We start from the raw sequence: 20,364 nt of genomic DNA, 5'->3' as shown, positions 1-20,364 counted from the left end.
AAAGTTGGCTGGAAGGTGCCAGACGCAAAAAATTGCAATGCAGCCAGCAGTTTCTGGAAACCGCTGACTGCATGGTTTGACCGTACCCGGGGCTCAAGGTCAGCTTCCAACAGATCGTACAGCGAATATATATCCTGAGACGACAAGCGAAAGGTACCAATCACTTCCGTCTCAGAGAGACCATCCAGTACACGCCTAGTACGATACTGGCGTGGACGTGGAATTGAAACACGCACTGACTCACCAGAAGGAGTAAGATGCTGACCACGATGCTGATATCCACGACCCTGAACAGGACACCGATAGCCACTTGCCAAACGACGACGTCGACAGCGCATCAGGTATGTTGACACGATCATGAACATAACAAGCAAGTCAGCAAAATAATCCATTCTTGCAGACAGTGATAAAAAAGTAAGGATTTTTTATCCAAAAACGCAAATTGACCTATAAAAACGCTTCCAAATACAGCTGACTGCACAAGGCTGCTACTCCATGAAATCCCAAACGCAGGAGTGAGGAGGTGTGGTGAAGTGCATGATGGGAGAAAAGAAAGGCATGCTGGGAAGTGAATTGTAATAAAAAAAACTAATATTTCACACAAATAACCCAAAAAAAACAATAAGGGCAAACAATCCTTCATATATTTTATGCAGGAGATCAAACGAGCCATTACTTAAGAAAATACAGAGTTGAATGTATTAATTCATCACCCGTCACATGGAGAAAGGAAAATTGAGAAGAAGAGCATACACGCGGAAACATTCATATCGGTATCATATCATTGAATATGTCTGAGTGAAAAGTCGAAAAAAAAGTGAAAAAGTGGAAATATCGCTAACGAATCAAACGAAAATGCATCGTGAAAAAAAACATTTCACTTACTCGAAAAATTACTAGATTGAATAGCTCGGGACTCTTCCATGTGAAAAAGTGAAAAAAAAAATGAGAAAAAATCCGTTTCGATACAGATTGAATACCCCCCTAAATGTAAGTAGGACTCCATGCAGACTATGCTGCATCGGTGGCTCGTCGTCTGAGAAATGCCCTAAATGCTCTGCTCCGGCGGATAGTTTCTGGGAGGCAATAACAAATGCTATTCGAGATACTGGAACCCTCGTATTTGTCTGTTTGGGTTGAGGATCAGAGAGTCTCCTCCTTTCAATGTCTAGATGTTAATAATCTCCTTACTTTATCCCGTGTTGGCATAGCTCGAAACTGGATGGCTCGAGAACCCCTGACATTTCCTGCTTGGGTGGCATTCGAAACGCAAATGCCCAGTTAAATATGAGAAAGTTTGGGGATTATGGAATGTTTCTTAAATGGGAGACTGGTTTTAATGATGCCCTCCAGCGTGCCATTATGTTAAATGACTTCTTGTAATATTTTGCGCTTTACTTTTGTGATCCATATTATAACTGCCACACTGTGATTTGTGTTTGTTGTTTTGGATATGTTTTATGTATGTTTCTTAAAAAAACAATAAAGAATACATGATATAATTTTTTTTTTATTATTATTATGGTCAAAGAGCCTTGAAATATCCAGAAAAATGCCAGCGTAACTCACAGCGACCGTTCTTAGTAATAATAAATAGAAATACAGCCAAGTCAGTTTGTTGAAGTTAGTTAATTATTGCACCCAAAAAAAGAACAGTCATTGTGAAAGACACTGGCAATTTTAGCGGATATTTCGAGAATCCTTCAGCAACGTTGGCACTTAAAGGGTTGATAATAAATCCACCTCACCAGTAAAGATCGAAATGTATATAAAGCACAGGGAAAATAAACGCGATACTCAATATTCAATATTTTTTTTATTACAGATAAGGTAGCTAAAACGCTACCCTGTAGTTAATTACTACAGCAGTGTCTGCAGGACAAAAATATTTTAAAAAACAAATAATTGAATTAGTCCATCAAAAAGACATCACACTGTCGTTCAAAAAAAGTGAACAAAGAAACAAATAGTTCTGCTTTCAGACAGTAAAATCATCTGAGACACATTTTAGCAAAGGTTATCAAATATTATATTTACAGTTTAAATTAACAATGTGCACTTTAAGAATATACTTTGTAATAAGGCTATATAGAAAACAAATTTCAATTCCCACAGCAAATAACGATCATTCCGTATACCTGTAACTTCTTGACCATTGCATCAATAAGGTTAATTACTCAGTAATTTAAACTCAGCAGCTTGTGGGATATAATGGCTGTGTTATTCCTTCAGTACCTTTAATAATAACAATGTAACACCATATCTGTAAAACATACAAAAGGCTCAGATATGGTCTGTATAAAAATTCAATCTCAAGATATGAAGTGTCAATGCAGTTGTGCATCAAGGTCATATTTCTCACAGAATTTATCTGTAAACGGAATACAGGTTAGGTACTCACACCATTCGCACTTGATATGATAAACATAGAATAAAACCACCAGTCCTGAGAAAAGTCCAAAAAATATAAGTAGAAAAATAATAATTTGGCACCTTTTTCGGTACATGTCAAACTTGCCAAAACTAATGTAAGGAAGAAATGCAAAAGATAAGAAGAAACCGCTAATAAAGCCAGAAATGTGAGCAAAATTGTCAATCCATGGAAGAAGGCCAAAAGTGAATAGGAAGATGACTACAGCAAACAGTTTGAAGAAGGCCCTCCATGGCCGTTCTAGAATCTGCCAACTTTGAAAAAGCTCTACAAATAGGCAAGCCAAGATTCCGAACTGGGATCCAGCCGGTCCAACCTAGAAGAAAAAGATTCCTCATCAATAATAAAAAAATGACAATAACCTGAATTAAATGATATTGCCTTTTTAATTAAATGCTATATTATTTTCTAGAAGTAGAGTTGGATAAAAAATGCAGGCAAACAATCAAATATGTATAAATGAAATTAGAATAAAAAATGTTTAATAGCGCAATATAAATTTTAAGTATTTTAACTGGATTACTGAAATTATTGTTAAAAGTTGTTTTTTTGAGGTAAAAACAAAACAAAAAAGGTTGAAAGTAAAATGTAGTTACAATTTGTTGACCGTACCAAACTAACCAGAACTGAATGGTAAAGCAGAGTCTGCACTAGACGTAGGCAAATACCTAGGAGCGTGCATTACAAGCCTAGGGCTGGCACACCTTGACAGCAGACAGTGGCTGGTCTTGGATGGGCATAACTCCTATTACAGAGCTCTTATGCGTTCTTAAATACAGAACATGTCTCACCAACCAATTTGGGGTCTATTTACAAAGAGCATGTTTATACTATAATTTTAAAAGTGCAGTGTATTTACAAAAGCACTGCCCTTTTAAATATAGGGCATACACATCATCAGAAGTCTCAGGTTTAACAACCAACTCTTCGTAAATGAACACCTTTGTTTCTTAGTTTATACAGATGTTTCCACTTTCAGTATTGCTGCAATGCGCAATAAGAGCCCACTGAAAGTACTGTGAATCGGGTGTGGTATAGGGTTCTGACAGTCGGGATCCCGACAGTCAATAGTCCATCAGGATCCCGACTGGCCGGACTCAGACAGCATGGCGAGCTAAACAAAGACCCTTGCGGCTTTCTGCACTCGCCACGCTGTGGGCACGGTGGCTTGCTACCTATTCTATTCTCCCTCTATGGGGGTCGTGGACCCCCACGAGGGAGAATAGCTGGTGGCCGTCGGGAACCATCTGTCGGTGTTTTAACAATTGGGATCCCGACGTCGGGTAAATGACTGTCAGGATCCCGATTGTCGGGACCCAGTCCGGCACCCCTGTGAGCCGGCAGCAAGGCATACATATGCATAATTCTGGGATGAGTGTGCATGGCGATCCTGCTACAGCAAGCTGTTACTGTATATACAGGAAGGCTGTAGCGAGACACATCTGTATATCTTACATTATATACACTGCACTCTCCCTCACAGGAAGAGGTCAGAGACTGTAAAGATTTGCAATTTAAAAACAGAAAAATATTCTCTCAGGTTTTTATTTATACAGGTTCAGTATCCCTTATCCGAAATGCTCGGGACCACGAGCATTTTAGATAAGGGATTATTTTGGATCTTGGAAAAATATATATATTTCTTTCATATTTACCTTCAGGATCCTCTTCAGCGGCATCTCCGGTCCCAGTGGTGCATTGCTTGAGTGCACGGACGCACCGGTGATGTCACAGACGCGCCCATGCATTCACGCAATGCACTGCTGGGACCGGAGAAGCAGCTGAAGAGAATCCCAGAGGCCGCGGTAGACATCGGGGGATAAGATAAGTATGGGAAAAAAACTAAAATATTTGGAAAAACCACAGTTTTCAGAATATTTTGGTTTTTGGAATACACGGATATGGATGACGTGACCTGTATTTAGTTCTCTTTTAAAGAGACAAAAATGTATATTTTTTTGTAAAAAAAATAATGAAAGTAGATACCTCAGCTCTGTAAGGCAGGAAAATAGCACTGGTAAGATTTCCGGTAATCCCACTCAAAATATAAATAATGGAGATTCTGTGCCAGCCTGCCAACTTTTCCAGATCCCGGAGTATTGTCATCTGGAAGCAGATGGAAACCAAACAGTGCAAGATTCTGCAAATATAAACATACACAATAATAAGCACAAGCACTTCACAGATTTTCATGTGTAATATAGTGTTATATATTTAGGAGGCAATAATTCTGTTAAACAGACTGTACTTTCACATCAATGTCATCACCTTTATCGTGGGAGGACTAAAGTAAAATTAATTGATGCATTAATGAGTTTCCTACCAGGTAGAACAGACTCCAAGCCGTGCGGACAAACAAAGAAAAAGCATAAATACAGAGAGGTGACTGAAAGGAGAATGCTCTTAGTCAAGTCATTTTATATCGACACATCTCCATCTGGTAACAAATGTATATGTAATATAAAATGTTTTAAGAAATGTTAATCTGTTGCCCACATTGCACATCGAATCGGGATTGAATAGAAAGTACAGTGCACCATGTGTACGGGTGTGGTATGATCCCGTTGTGGGGATCCCGACTGCCTGGTCTCAGACAGCGTGGCCAGCGCAACAAAGCCCCTTGCGGGCACGCTGCGCTCGCCATGCTGTGCTCACCATGCTGCGCTCACCACGCTGCGGGCACGGTGGCGAGCTATGCTATGCTCGCCACCTATTCTATTCTCTATGGGGGTCGTCGGTGTTTGAACAGTCGGGATCCCGATGTCGGGTTAATGACTGTTGGGAATCGGGATCCCGACCGTCGGGACCCCGTCCGGCACCCATGTGTACACCCCTTAATTGTGATAACTGACACAGGTACTGTATTTAATGCTGTGGGCATATTAAATTGGAACATATTATCATTAGTTATACTTGGCCACAATTATAATCTCTAGGAGATGCCCAGAGAGGTGATGCTGCTTACGTGTGTGTGTGTGTGGGGGGGGGGGTGTGTTTTGCAGAATTTGTGGGAGATCTGTCCACACTGTTCCAGAAATTTACTAGCTCAATCTACGACCAGGTACCACAAACAAAGCCTTCACCATAACACATATATCAAACAGTTTACACAAATATGGATGTGTACCCACTGGCGAGATTCAAGTAAACAATGAATCCACTTATAGTGTGTACACATGGTAAGATTTGGCTTCCAATGTTCCCGATATAGTGAACATCAGAAGCCATATCACATGCAAATCGCATGCTGATGCGCACTCCCGTGTGAGTGCAAATCGCCGGCCAGATAGAGAGGGCAGGCATCACTATATAGCGCAGATCTGCACTATATAGTGTAAATTGTGCCCCTCTAGCATGCCGTGAGATGCGAGTCCCGATGCGATCTGATCGCAACGGGACTCGTATCTCACGGCAGGCTCTGCCATGTGTACACACCTTTACACTTATGTTTAACTCATCACTTTTTTCAATCTAAAAGAAACTTGAATAAACAAAACATAGTTCAATATTGTTCAAATATTGGAATGGAGTTTTATTTTCATGCAGTCCACTCACATTCTATGGATATTAATTGCGCATATCAGGGTCTCTTGTTCTGTTTCTCCCAGATGACAATTTTTACATTGATTGATTCTGAATGGACATGATAAAAAACCAAATATGGTGTAATAAGGTACTTAAAAGGGATTTATTTATTAAATGCACTCACATAGTTAAAAACATACTCTCACATACAGTATAACCCATTCAGCGTAACGGATTCCAGCAGTCAGAGTATAACAATCCTTACTCCAACAAGGCAGGTGGTTCCGTTTGGTGGTGGTCGATTCGGAATTAATATCAATAGAATGTGAGTGGACTGCATGAAAATAAAACTCCATTCCAATATTTGAACAATATGTTTTGTTGTTTATTTTAGTGATCAGTTAAACATAACTGCAAGTTGATTCATTGTTAACTTTAATCTCGCCAGTGGGCACACATCCATAGTTTTGTAAAAAGTGTGCCATTAGGCCAGATAAACCCTGTGTCATTGAAATTGTACACAAATGTACAGGATGTGAAGCCTTCATGTAACATACCCGGCATGAAGAAAAAGTGAAAGCCACAACCTATAAAACTGGTCTGGAACGTCTGGGTTCAGGAATGGCAGTAGGCCACACACATCGTCCATACAATGTACCTGGGAATGATAAGGAAATCTGATTATACAGTATCATTTTACACCAAACCTGAAATAATGTAACAAAACACTGTTTCAGGACAATAAAATGTACTGAATGACCCTCTTATACACATACATATGCTCTGTATATGTGCATCGGGGAAAGGTATTATCATTGAAACACCATTTACAGTGTCCTATATGTAAAAGTATAAAATAAAATAAAAAAAACAATAACAGCTATGGGTTAAGGGGGTAAGTTTGGCAAGATTGTGCACATTGTAACATTAATCTATTAATATGTTGCTTGTATTGTATGACATTCAACTACTTTACAATCACTTGAAAACTGCTAAATGGAGTGGCAACAATGCATCATATGCACGGGCATTCTGAAAGACCTGTAAACAGTGTATAACAATTGGTATTTTGTCCTTTTATCAGAAAGTCAGTGCTTAGCCTCCTGACGGAGCCCCATTATACAATGATGTGTTGTGTACAGGCCTATTCACCCATTATAAAAGCCCAAAAGATGATGTATTTTAACACTGTTTATCAACAGTTATTTATATAGTGCACATATATTCTGTAATTCTTTACAGGTAATATGTGGCCATACACATCAGTTCCTGCCTCAGTGGAGCTTGCAATCTATAATCGCCACCACAAATTCACACACATATACATTAGAGTTATTTTTATTTTGTGAATATTTTGTCGGAATCTATAACTACCTTTAAATCATATATCCTTTTTATAATAAATGATTAAACTAGTATGGTCACCTATTAACATTTCATTAATCTGCACTAAAACCACAACAACCAATGAGATATTTGCATAGTGTAGCCTGTAAATTATTTCCCTCAAATATTGTTATTACTTTGTAAATAATAAATGATGTAAATGAGTCTATGGAAGAAAGAAATTGTATAATATTATTCACAGAAGCTGTGCTTTGCAAACACTAAGGGCCTTATTCTAGTTCACTCTCTGACAAAATCCTTCTTAGATTATTTATTTATTAACAGTTTCTTATATATAGCGCATACATATTCCGCAGCTCTTTACAGAGAATATTTGAACATTATAACATATCAGTCCCTGCCCCAGTGGAGCTTACAATCTCTTTTCCCTACCACATGTACACGCACAAACAGACATTCTAGGGTTAATTTTGTTGGAACCAATTAACCTACCTGTACATTTTTGGATTGTGGGAGGAAACCGGATTTTACCCACTTGTCTCCTCTCTGACAGTAGTTCCTTGCCTGTTACCTTCTCTCTCACTGTTTTCTACCACATCCTCGCAAATCTACTACAGACGCCGTCTGTCCCCCCAAATCCCTCTGTCTGCTTTCACTAACCTACCCTCTCACCTCTGGTCCTCATGGCTGTTAATCTCTCAACTTCACTTTCTCCAACCGCTCCTCCCCCCTCCCATCCCATACCTATCCTGACCACTCGCCCCCGCACCCCCACCCTCCCAACGACCCCCCCTCGCTTCTGCAATCCCAAAAACCTTATCCACATAAATACACAACCCACCCCCCCTCTTTCCTGTGCACTATGGAATGCCAGATCCATCTGCAACAAACTCCCTGCCATCCATGACCTATTCATCTCTAGAGCATTCCACCTCCTTGCTATCACCGAGACCTGGCTATCCACCTCTGATTCTGTCTCTCCAGCTGCTCTCTCCCACGGTGGCCTCTCTTTCTCTCACACTCCCAGGCCTGACGGTCGCCAAGGTGGCGGCGTGGGTTTTCTCCTCTCAGCCTCATGCACCTACAGTGTCATTCACCCTGAACCCTCTCTCCTTTTCTCCTCCTTTGAGTCTCACTCTATCCGTCTATACTACCCCTACCACCTCCGTGTCGCTGCAATCTACCGCCCCCCTGGCCCTACTGTATCTCCCAATTTCTTGACAACTTCGCCGCCTGGCTTCCACACTTCCTCTCCTCTAACCTGCCATCTGTCATTCTTGGTGACTTTAACATCCCCTTGGATAACCCCGCTGATCCTGGCACCTCCAAACTCCTCTCTCTCTGCTCCTCTCTTGGCCTATCTCAGTGGACTACCTCTCCCACCCACATCCAAGGACACTCCCTCGATCTCGTTTTCTCTCGCTCTTGTTCCCTTACTGACTACACTATCTCGGCTTTTCCTCTTTCTGACCATCACCTCATCTCCTTCTCCCTCACTGCTTCCCCCTCTCCCACCGACCCTCCCAAGCGCATTGTCTCACGGCATAACGTCAACACACTTGATCTTGCTGCCTTCTCAAACACGCTGTGTCCTCTTCTCACCCCAATCGCCCTCATGTCCTGCCCGAACCTCGCCACCTCCCTCTATAATGACACCCTATCTTCGGCACTGGACTCTGCCTGCCCTCCCTCCTCTATCCCCCTTCGATGCTCCAACCCCCAACCGTGGCACTCGCCTATCACCCGATTCCTTAAAAAGTGCTCTCGCACTGCTGAGCGCTTCTGGAAGAAATCACGCTCCCTTGAGGATTATCTCCATTTCAAATTCATTCTTTCCTCCTTCAGCTCTGCCCTTGCTCTGGCCAAGGAATCCTACTTTAAGTCCCTCATCCTTTCCCAATCATCCAATCCCCGCAGGCTCTTCGCCACCTTCAATTCCTTGCTCTCCCCCCCTCCTCCAGCTCTTCCGTCCTCCATCGTAGCCGCTGATTTTGCTACCTACTTTTCAACCAAAATCTCCTCTCTCAGGACTGCCATCACTGCTGCCATGACCTCACCCTCTCCCTCCTCCCCTCCTACATCTCCACTCCCCTCCTTCCAACCCCTGTCCTCATTTTACCCCACCACTGCTGCTGAAGTCCACTCTATCCTTCAATCCGCTTCTCCCTCCACCTGCCCGCTCGATCCTATGCCCTCCAATATTATCCGTCGTCTCAGTCCGTCAGTCTGCTCTCACCTGGCTCACCTCTTTAATCTCTCCCTATCCTCTGGGATCTTCCCTTCCTCCTTCAAACACGCTCTTGTTTCCCCAATTCTCAAAAAAACAAATCTGGACCCCAACTCTCCATCCAACTACAGGCCCATCTCCCTCCTCCCTTTTGCCTCCAAGCTCCTAGAACGTCTGACCTATAATCGTCTCCTAAGCCACCATACTGCTAACTCCATTCTAGACCCCCTCCAATCCGGGTTCCGCCCTTTACATTCCACTGAAACTGCCCTGACCAAAGTCACTAACGATTTACTATCGGCTAAATCCAAAGGCCTCTTCTCTATCCTCATCCAGCTTGATCTGTCGGCAGCCTTTGACACTGTTGACCACCCTCTCCTGCTCAACACCCTCCGCTCCTTTGGCATCACTGGCACGGTCTTCTCCTGGTTCACCTCATACCTTTCCTATCGCTCCTTCTCCGTCTCCACTCCGAGCTCCTCCTCTCCTACTACCCCGCAGCCAGTCGGTGTTCCCCAAGGGTCAGTCCTTGGCCCTCTCCTCTTCTCCCTCTACACCACCTCTCTGGGCACCCTCATCAGCTCCTATGGTTTTTATTACCACCTTTATGCTGATGATACCCTAATCTATCTCTCCTCCCCCGACCTATCCCCATCACTCCTGTCCAAGGTCTCCGAATGCCTCACGGCCATCTCAGCCTGGATGACCCAACGCTTCCTGAAACTAAACATGGCTAAATCTGAACTTCTAATCTTCCATCCCCCGAACATCCCCTCTTCTCCCACTATCTCCATCAGCATTGGTGAAACCGAGATCACCTCCACCGACCAAACGCGCTGCCTCGGTGTCATCATTGACTCCTCCCTCTCTTTCACCCCCCACATTCGTGCTCTCTCACAGTCTTGCCGCTTTTACCTACGCAACATCTCACGCATCAGACCATTCCTCTCCACTGACGCGACCAAAATTCTCATTCACTCTTTTGTCATCTCCCGCCTTGACTACTGCAACATCCTTCTCTCTGGGCTACCTCTCACCAGCCTCGCACCTCTCCAAACCATTCTTAATGCTGCTGCTAGGCTCATCTTCCTCTCCCGCCGCTCTACCTCCGCCTCCCCCCTCTGTCTATCTCTTCACTGGCTCCCCATTCCTTTCCGAGTTCTCTTTAAACTCCTCACCACCACCTACAAGGCTCTCTCCTCCTCCACTGCTCCTTACCTCTCTTCACTGATCTCTATCCACACTCCCTCCCATCCTCTTCGCTCCATCGCTGACCGCCGACTGACCTCTCACCTAATCACCTCCTCCCACTCCCGTGTCCAAGACTTCTCTCGCGCTGCCCCCCTGCACTGGAACAACCTCCCGCCACCCATCAGGCTTTCTGATTCCCTTACCTCCTTCAAGCGCTCCCTCAAAACCCACTTTTTTCGACTAGCCTATCCCTCCTCCTAACCTCTTTTGATCCTCCTATCCTGCCTCCGTTCCCCTCCGTTCCTACTTATCCTGTTGTTTTTCGTTCGTCCACCCACCTATTTTTAGTATGTTAACTCTTATGAGTAGGGCCCTCCTTCCTCACCCTACCTCTTTACCTCACCTGTCCTCCTGTCCTGTTCTTCCCTTCCTCTACTTCATCTTCAGTCTCCTCGACAATTTTGACACCTACTTCAGAACTGATGCTGATTTTAGTTCTACCAGCTATACCCCTATTTATACTGTATTTTTCAACACACCCTGTACGTTACCCTGTCATTTGTTTTTTGTTTGCTATGTACGGCGCTGCGGACACTTTGCGGCGCCTTATAAATAAACGTACTACTACTACTACTACCCGGAGTAAACCCACGCAAGCACAGGGAGAATATACAAACTCCGCACAGTTAGAGCCATGGTGGGAATCGAACCCATGACCTCAGTAATGCTAACCATTACACCATCCGTACTGCCCATAGATGGACAAAACTATGTGCATTGCAGGGGGGCAGATGTAAAATGTGCAGAGAGAATTAGATTTGGGTGAGTTATTTTGTTTCTGTGCAGTGAAAATACTGGCTGCTTTATTTTTACACTGCAATATAGATCTCACTTTGAAGTAAAACCCCACCCAAATCTAATTCTCTCTGCACAAGTAACATCTGCCCCACCTGCAGTGCACATGGTTTTGCAATACATTGATATTACATGGATATTGTTTCTCTGCAGTGTCAATACTGGCTTCTTTTGCATGTAACCTACAGACAATAGAAAGCTTTATTTTTACACTGTAATTTAGATTTCAGTTTCAACACACCCCACCCAAATCTCAAGGTGCCGATACACTGGTGAGATGTATCTCACAAACTGGTTGCATTGCATGCAATGTGGGCGGGACCTTCCTGGGAGACAGGATCACATATGATACATTGTATGCGGTCCTTTTGCATGCAATGTATCTCATGCGATCCTATTAGGGATGAACGGGCTCAGACAAATCTTTGTGGCATCCAGTGAGATCTGCAATTGAGATGTGAGGCGCACGGGAGCGAGCATCGCAATCGCACCAAAACCACCTGCCATGTGCCAGTTTTCATGAGATCCGTCGCACCAATGTGTCTCATTCGCATGAAAACTGGCCAGATTGCACCGGTCTATGGGCAACTTAACTCTCTCTGCGCATGTTACATCTGCCCCACCTGCGGAACAGCATGACTTTTCCCATTTGCATGCTTTTTTGCTTTACTAACAAAGCTGAATCAGGCACATTGTGTTTTCTGTATGTACCTAGTGGACTGTATGTAATATGTTGAGTCCTGTTGGAGAAAGTGCGCTATATAAATAACTAATTACTTCTTACTATTAAGATCTGCAGGTAGCGGATTATCTTGCTGGCAGGTCCCTGTTCTTTGTTGCTATGGGACACGGCTTCAAACACTGTTCTGTTTGCCCACAGATAAGCTTGTTTTGCCTCCCTCTGTGTTCACATCATGTGTTCACTAATTAGTTAGCAGTCTGCTCACAGGTCAGGTTCACACGCTTTTGATTTAGAATTACTCTCTAGCAGCCGCTTGATTGGGCCTTGTCTTCCTTAAGTTAATGCCAGCTCTAAACTCAGTGCTCATTATACTGTCTGAACAGTAAAGGTGCCCATACACTGCTGCGATATCTCACAGCAGTGTACGGCCACCTGATACCCCAGAGCTACCTTGCAGGGACGCATGCGGTCCATGATAATTTGTCGCATGCGTCCCTGCTCCCCGCCAACCTCGCCGCCGGGAGGTCCCAGGTCGGGTGTCCGGACGGCCAGAAGGTCTGACCACGACTCAGAATGCGCATTGGACCTGAGGGAACATCAAACTGATCCAATTTGGTCCAATTTGAGGGCCCGATTTCACAGAATCAGCCAAAATCGGCCCAAATCGGCTCAGTGTATGGGAACCTTAAGACTTTCCAAAGTCTCCATGCTGCCAGCTCCAAATGTGTTTATAGCCTGATTCTGTCAGTCAGCTTTGCTGGAGTGCCACCTTTGAGATCTGGAGGTTGGTAAAATCATATGCCTCTCCTGCGGTGATTTCCTCCTCGCTGCCTCCCGCTTGTGTACCTGCTTCTGCTGAGTCCGTCTGGTTCTTGCATCTCTGGCCATTACAAACTACATTACCGGCTCCCTAGCCGCAACACTGCTGCCATTGCCGTATCTCCAGCTTAGTCGCGTTATCGGCTTACTAGTCGCAACATCGACGCAACTGCCGAATCTCCAGCTTAAAAACTACAACATTGGCTCACCAGCCACAAGATTGGAGCAATCGTCGTACCGATTGCCAACAAATCACTCTATTGGCTCCCCAGCTGCAATATCGGCGCAATTGCGGCACCTTCTGCCAACAACCTACAATATCTGCTCACCAGCCGCAACATTGGCACAAATGCCACACCTTCATCTAACAAACCACAATATCAACTCACCAGCTGCAACATCGGCGCAATCGCCGCACCTTCTGCCAAGAAACTACCATATTGGCTCACCAGCCATGTCATCAGTGCATCGGATTATAAACTGCTATACCTGCTCACTAGCCACCTCATTAACTCAATAAGCTACATATGGAGCCCCTGCCATCCTTGCCAGACCCTCCCCGCTGGTGAGCGCCAGTGGCAGGGGCTACACTGAACTGGGACGCGCGTGTGTCCCAGTCTCTCGGTGGGGGCGCTGTGTATCCCTGCCCGTCTCCGCTTCAGGGAGACGGGCAGGGTTAGGGGGACGCTCGGTGCACCTGTAACGACGGGCGGTGACCGGAGGGAGGATCCGTTGCCAGGGGGCGAGCGTCTCATGCGCACGCACCCCCTGGCAGGGCTGGCGTGATGGCGGGGCTGGCATTAGAAAAGCCAGCACTGCAAAGATGAAGCCAGCCCCATCTGTACCTCATTTATTTACTAACCGCATCTCCGGCGTTCAGCCACTTTTCCTTCGCTCAGCCGTTTCTCATGCTTTAGACTGTTAAGGTGCCCATACACAATGCGATACGATGCACCCTCCCATGGGCATCTCATCACACAGTACAAACTTTTTGTACTGCCGTCGGATCACATTACACGCAAATCGCATGCAAAATGCATGCGTTGCAATGCGATCCAGCCCATAATGGGTGCGATTATCGCACCGTGTATGGGCACCTTGAGTGACTTTTTGATATGCACAGGTTTTGTATTTATTTACTGCCTTGCCTGTGTCACTCTTCATACTGGTAACTCCAGTTGTCTGCTTACAAATGACCGTAGCACTAACTATAATAGACATGAGCTTTTGTAATCACTCTTTCACACACTAGGAAATGGGGTGAGTTTGGCCCTCATCCTACTCTCATCACCATTGTTGCTACTATAAAGGCTGTCATCAATAACAGCAAGAGGTACGGGGTTAGAGCAAAGATTTACTGAGAGATGCTCAAGGATTATATAACTTTCCTCATTCCACCATATTTACTGATGTCACTGTCAACCTCTTCATCATATACGTGCCAACATCTCCGTTGATATTTCCTAAATATGGTAAACATTACAGGTAATTATGATGAATGAAAAGGTTTGCTAGGCAATTTTCACACCAATTTTGGCAAATTCACTTGGCACTCAAAGGGTTAATACGACCAGCACTGCCATGAGAACCCCTATATGATTGAATTGGGCATCTCCTGCCAGCTAAAAGAACTGTTGCAGCAGATTTGCAGTGAAGGAAAATGAAAGGTGAAATGCTGGGTAACATGGAAACAGCCTGGCTACAAAGTAATGTGTTGTATTTTTCTATGGAAATAAAAATAATATCTTTGTAGAGAAGGGAACACGGCATTAACAATGGCCGTCTTATCCAGCAAAAGGGAAGAAATTACCCTTTCATTAATACTCTTGAAATGAAAGCATAGGGCAAGGGGTAGAAAAATATACAGTACCTGCGAACACAAAGTTGCCTCTTCGTGAAAGTGTCCTTTCATGAAATCACAGTATTCTCTGGATGTTATTTTACAGCTGGGGGATAAAAAACATGAAACACATCAGACGCGTGTGGATACAGTTGGCTCATTCTAAACTTCTACCAATGTAAATTTTATAATTAGGAATACTACAGAATGTTTTAAACATATTTCAAGTAAAAGCGGTACATGTGAGTTATCCGGGCGTCCGATTTGAAAATCGGGTCGGATCGGGCACATCGCATCGCATCGCATGCGACCATCGGATGCGATGCGATGCGATGCGATGCGATGACCCGATTTTTCCATAGGAATCAATGTTAAAATGGACTGAGTCCATTTTAACATGGAATTCAATGGGAAAAAGGGGTCCTTTTCATACCCCTACTATCCAAGTGGGCATGGAGTTGGATATAAACCTGTGGCGAGCGTAGCGAGCCACCGAGCCCGAAGCGTGGCGAGCGTAGCGAGCCCCGCGAGGGGACACGGAATACCGTCCCCTCGCGGGGCTCGCTTCGCTCGCCACGCTTCGGGCTCGGTGGCTCGCTACGCTCGCCACAGGTTTATATCCAACTCCATGCCCACTTGGATAGTAGGGGTATGAAAAGGACCCCTTTTTCCATAGGAATCATTTTAACATTGATTCCTATGGAAAAATCGGGTCATCGCATCCGATATCGCATGCGATGCGATGCGATGCGATGCGATATCGCATCGCATCGCATCTGATTGTATGCCTTAACTTAAGGCATACAATCAAAAAATCGGACGCCCGGATAACTCACAAGTACCGTAAAAGCTTTACTAGAATACAATAACAGTTTATTAAGACTATGGGCCTTATTTTGGTTCACTCTTTCTGACAAAATACTTCTTAGATGGACAAAACCATGTGCACTGCAGGGGGGCAGATGTAACATGTGCAGAGAGAATTAGATTTGGGTGAGTAATTTTGTTTCTGTGCAGGGAAAATACTGGCTGCTTTATTTTTACACTTCAATATAGATCTCACTTTGAAGTAAAACCCCACCCAAATCTAATTCTCTCTGCACATTTTGCATATGCTCCCCTGCAGTGCACATGGTTTTGTCCATCTAAGAAGGATTTTGTCAGAAAGAGTGAACCAAAATAAGGCCCTATATATTCTACTCAATAGTACATAAAATTATTTTTACTTGTATGTTGCAAACACTTGTCACAAACGCCCTTTTCAGATCTGATCGCAGTACAAATTTGTTTTTAAAATGGACAAAACCATGTGCACTGCCGGTGGGGCAGAGAGTACCCGGGCCCCCATTGCAGTAACCTCCCACTGACCCCAAGCAGAGCCACAACCTCCTATCTCTGGGCACATTTTAGAGAATAAACAGAAAGTAAACTACAGGTCCCAGCAAGCTCCAGTTTACTTTCAGTTTATTCTTTGTAGTGCAGTGCGCCCAAAAACATGATGAACAAGGAGCACATGGGGTAGGTCATTTTAACTCACCCCCTCTCAGCCCCAGCAGGCACTATGTATATGGAGTGCACTCAGTGCAGTCTGAAAAAGGGGCAGGGCTACATGGCACTGTACAGTCAGTGTCATACCTGCCAGCAGCAGGGGAGAGAGGAGTGGAGGCCAGCCAGCAGCAGGATTCGGAGTCACCCTAAATGGTGAGTGTGACTCAGGATGGGGCACTATATGTACTTTTGTGTGTGTACTATCTATTTGTGCCTGTGTGAATATGTAGGTGTGTAAATGTATGTGTGCATATGTGAGTAAATGTATGCATGTGTATGTGTATATATGTGTGACTATATATTCATGTGCATAGTTGAATGATTATATGTATGTATTGGTTACTTATTCTTCAACTGCAGTTCAAATGAGTTTGTAAATGTATGAAAATAGTTAGCCAACCTAGGACCTTTTTCTGGTCCACATGCACATGCATAAATATCCTTTCACAGCCTTTGGTGCGGGGACCAAATCCTTCAATGGTAACCAAACATCGAATGATTTGGAATGAGCACGCAAAACTCTCAGATGTCTTAGTTTTGTGTGTTCCCTGTACAGGAATAGGGCGGGCACCTGACATCCAGTGATGTCAGCTACGCGTCCCCGGCAGTTGCGTCACTGCCTAATGTCCATGGGAACGCCCAGCATTTTCATGGGAACGCCCATGACATGCTCGGCATTCCCATGGGTGCGTACCATCTTTGCCTCCGCGGCAAACTAGCAATTCGCGGTGCCTAAATGCACATGCGCAGATGCAAACATCGCTCCCCCGTGTGAATGCGCAGGAGAGCGAGACGAGTAGAATCAGGCCCCAAGTTTTAGCCCTGCCACAGGTCACCTTTCTGGATCCCTGTAGTGGGCCTAAGTTACCTCACCGACACAACAGAACCCGCACAAGACTGCCCTCCTCCCCGCCATTCTTTTCAGCTGTTGCTGCGGTCCAAGTATTTCCTACTAAAGTAGTAGTGTAGTGGTGGGTATAGAGGGGTCAGTAATGTAGTGGCGGGTATAGAGTGGTCAGTAGTGTAGTAGCGGGTATACAGGGGTCAGTAATGTAGTGGTGGGTATCGAGGGGTCAGTAATGTAGTGGTGTGTATACAGGGGTCAGTAAGGTAGTGGCGGGTATAGAGGGGTCAGTAATGTAGTGGCAGGTATAGAGGGGTCAGTAATGTAGTGGCGAGTATAGAGGGGTCAGTAATGTAGTGGTGTGTATACAGGGGTCAGTAAGGTAGTGGCGGGTATAGAGGGGTCAGTAAGTAGTGGCAGGTATAGAGGGGTCAGTAATGTAGTGGCGGGTATAGAGGGGTCAGTAATGTAGTAGTGGGTATCGAGGGGTCAGTAATGTAGTGGTGTGTATACAGGGGTCAGTAAGGTAGTGGGGGGTATAGAGGGGTCAGTAATGTAGTGGCGAGTAAAGAGGGGTCAGTAATGTAGTGGCAGGTATAGAGGGGTCAGTAATGTAGTGGCGAGTATAGAGGGGTCAGTAATGTAGTGGTGTGTATACAGGGGTCAGTAAGGTAGTGGCGGGTATAGAGGGGTCAGTAAGTAGTGGCAGGTATAGAGGGGTCAGTAATGTAGTGGCGAGTATAGAGGGGTCAGTAAGGTAGTGGCGGGTATACAGGGGTCAGTAAGGTAGTGGCGAGTATAGAGGGGTCAGTAATGTAGTGGCAGGTATAGAGGGGTCAGTAATGTAGTGGCGAGTATAGAGGAGTCAGTAATGTAGTGGCCGGTATAGAGGGGTTAGTAATGTAGTGGCAGGTATAGAGGGGTCAGTAATGTAGTGGCGGGTATAGAGGGGTCAGTAATGTAGTGGTGGGTATAGAGGGGTCAGTAATGTAGTGGCAGGTATAGAGGGGTCAGTTATGTAGTGGCAGGTATAGAGGGGTCAGTAATGTAGTGGCGGGTATAGAGGGGTCAGTAATGTAGTGGCAGGTATAGAGGGGTCAGTAATGTAGTGGCGGGTATAGAGGGGTCAGTAATGTAGTGGCGGGTATAGAGGGGTCAGTAATGTAGTGGCAGGTATAGAGGGGTCAGTAATGTAGTGGCGGGTATAGAGGGGTCAGTAATGTAGTGGCGGGTATAGAGGGGTCAGTAGTGTAGTGGCGGGTATACAGGGGTCAGTAATGTAGTGGCGGGTATAGAGGGGTCAGTAATGTAGTGGTGGGTATAGAGGGGTCAGTAATGTAGTGGCAGGTATAGAGGGGTCAGTTATGTAGTGGCAGGTATAGAGGGGTCAGTAATGTAGTGGCGGGTATAGAGGGGTCAGTAATGTAGTGGCAGGTATAGAGGGGTCAGTAATGTAGTGGCGGGTATAGAGGGGTCAGTAATGTAGTGGCGGGTATAGAGGGGTCAGTAATGTAGTGGCGGGTATAGAGGGGTCAGTAATGTAGTGGCGGGTATAGAGGGGTCAGTAGTGTAGTGGCGGGTATACAGGGGTCAGTAATGTAGTGGTGGGTATCGAGGGGTCAGTAATGTAGTGGTGTGTATACAGGGGTCAGTAAGGTAGTGGCGGGTAGTGGCAAGTATAGAGGGGTCAGTAATGTAGTGGCAGGTATAGAGGGGTCAGTAATGTAGTGGCGAGTATAAAGGGGTCAGTAATGTAGTGGTGTGTATACAGGGGTCAGTAAGGTAGTGGCGGGTATAGAGGGGTCAGTAATGTAGTGGCAGGTATAGAGGGGTCAGTAATGTAGTGGCGAGTATAGAGGGGTCAGTAATGTAGTGGCAGGTATACAGGGGTCAGTAATGTAGTGGCGAGTATAGAGGGGTCAGTAATGTAGTGGCAGGTATAGAGGGGTCAGTAATGTAGTGGCGGGTATAGAGGGGTCAGTAATGTAGTGGTGTGTATACAGGGGTCAGTAAGGTAGTGGCGGGTATAGAGGGGTCAGTAATGTAGTGGCGAGTATAGAGGGGTCAGTAATGTAGTGGCAGGTATAGAGGGGTCAGTAATGTAGTGGCGAGTATAGAGGGGTCAGTAATGTAGTGGCAGGTATAGAGGGGTCAGTAATGTAGTGGCGGGTATAGAGGGGTCAGTAATGTAGTGGTGGGTATAGAGGGGTCAGTAATGTAGTGGCGGGTATAGAGGGGTCAGTAATGTAGTGGCAGGTATAGAGGGGTCAGTAATGTAGTGGCAGGAATAGAGGGGTCAGTAATGTAGTGGCAGGTATAGAGGGGTCAGTAATGTAGTGGCAGGTATAGAGGGGTCAGTAATGTAGTGGCGGATATAGAGGGGTCAGTAGTGTAGTGGCGGGTGTAGAGGGGTCAGTAATGTAGTGGTGGGTATAGAGGGGTCAGTAATGTAGTGGGGGGTATAGAGGGGTCAGTAATGTAGTGGTGGGTATAGAGGGGTCAGTAGAGTAGTGGCGGGTATAGAGGGGTCAGTAATGTAGTGGCAGATATACAGGGGTCAGTAATGTAGTGGCGGGTATAGAGGGGTCAGTAATGTAGTGGCAGGTATAGAGGGGTCAGTATGGTAGTGGCAGGTATAGAGGGGTCAGTAATGTAGTGGCAGATATAGAGGGGTCAGTAGTGTAGTGGCCGGTATACAGGGGTCAGTAATGTAGTGGTGGGTATATAAACCATCCATACAGGGTTTATTTTATGACACCAATTTATCTACTGTAGAGTACCAGGGCACATTGCTTTTGATTCTGGCAACCCAGGGCCGGTGTAATGCCTCTCAACACCCTAGGCAAAACTTCAACCTACTGCCCTGTCCCCCCAACCACTCACCCATACTGCTACCAATATCCACTTTCCAACAGTTTAAGGCATACTTGCCTAACATTCTGGAATAGCAAGGGGCCCCCAAAAATCAGGTGGTCCACCCAGCCCACCCCTGGGAAGGTTCCCTGCTTTCCCTGGAAGCCCCCCTTTGCCACCATACAACAGAATACAAGGAGGA

The 20,364-nt window shown here is 45.2% G+C and overlaps 1 protein-coding gene across 2 annotated transcripts in view; it reads right to left on the bottom strand.

Moving 5' to 3' along the window:
• Window positions 1-1,797: 1,797 nt before the first annotated feature.
• The window catches only part of RHBDF1 (rhomboid 5 homolog 1), a 164,483-nt gene continuing 145,916 nt past the window's right edge, over window positions 1,798-20,364 (bottom strand). For both annotated transcript variants that reach the window (XM_083153431.1, XM_083153432.1), the window contains 4 exons: window positions 14,948-15,023; window positions 6,514-6,614; window positions 4,418-4,571; window positions 1,798-2,747 (listed from right to left, as the gene is read on the bottom strand). In XM_083153431.1, coding sequence (XP_083009557.1) covers window positions 2,328-2,747; window positions 4,418-4,571; window positions 6,514-6,614; window positions 14,948-15,023 — 751 coding nt within the window. In that variant the 3' untranslated portion in view covers window positions 1,798-2,327. The remainder of the gene's footprint in view (window positions 2,748-4,417; window positions 4,572-6,513; window positions 6,615-14,947; window positions 15,024-20,364) is intronic.

This window comes from Crinia signifera, chromosome 7 (assembly GCF_055691185.1).
Source record: "Crinia signifera chromosome 7, ASM5569118v1, whole genome shotgun sequence".
Lineage (NCBI taxonomy): Eukaryota > Metazoa > Chordata > Amphibia > Anura > Myobatrachidae > Crinia > Crinia signifera.
The sequence above is the reverse complement of the archived record's forward strand: the minus strand, read 5'-3'. Positions and strand labels throughout refer to the sequence as shown.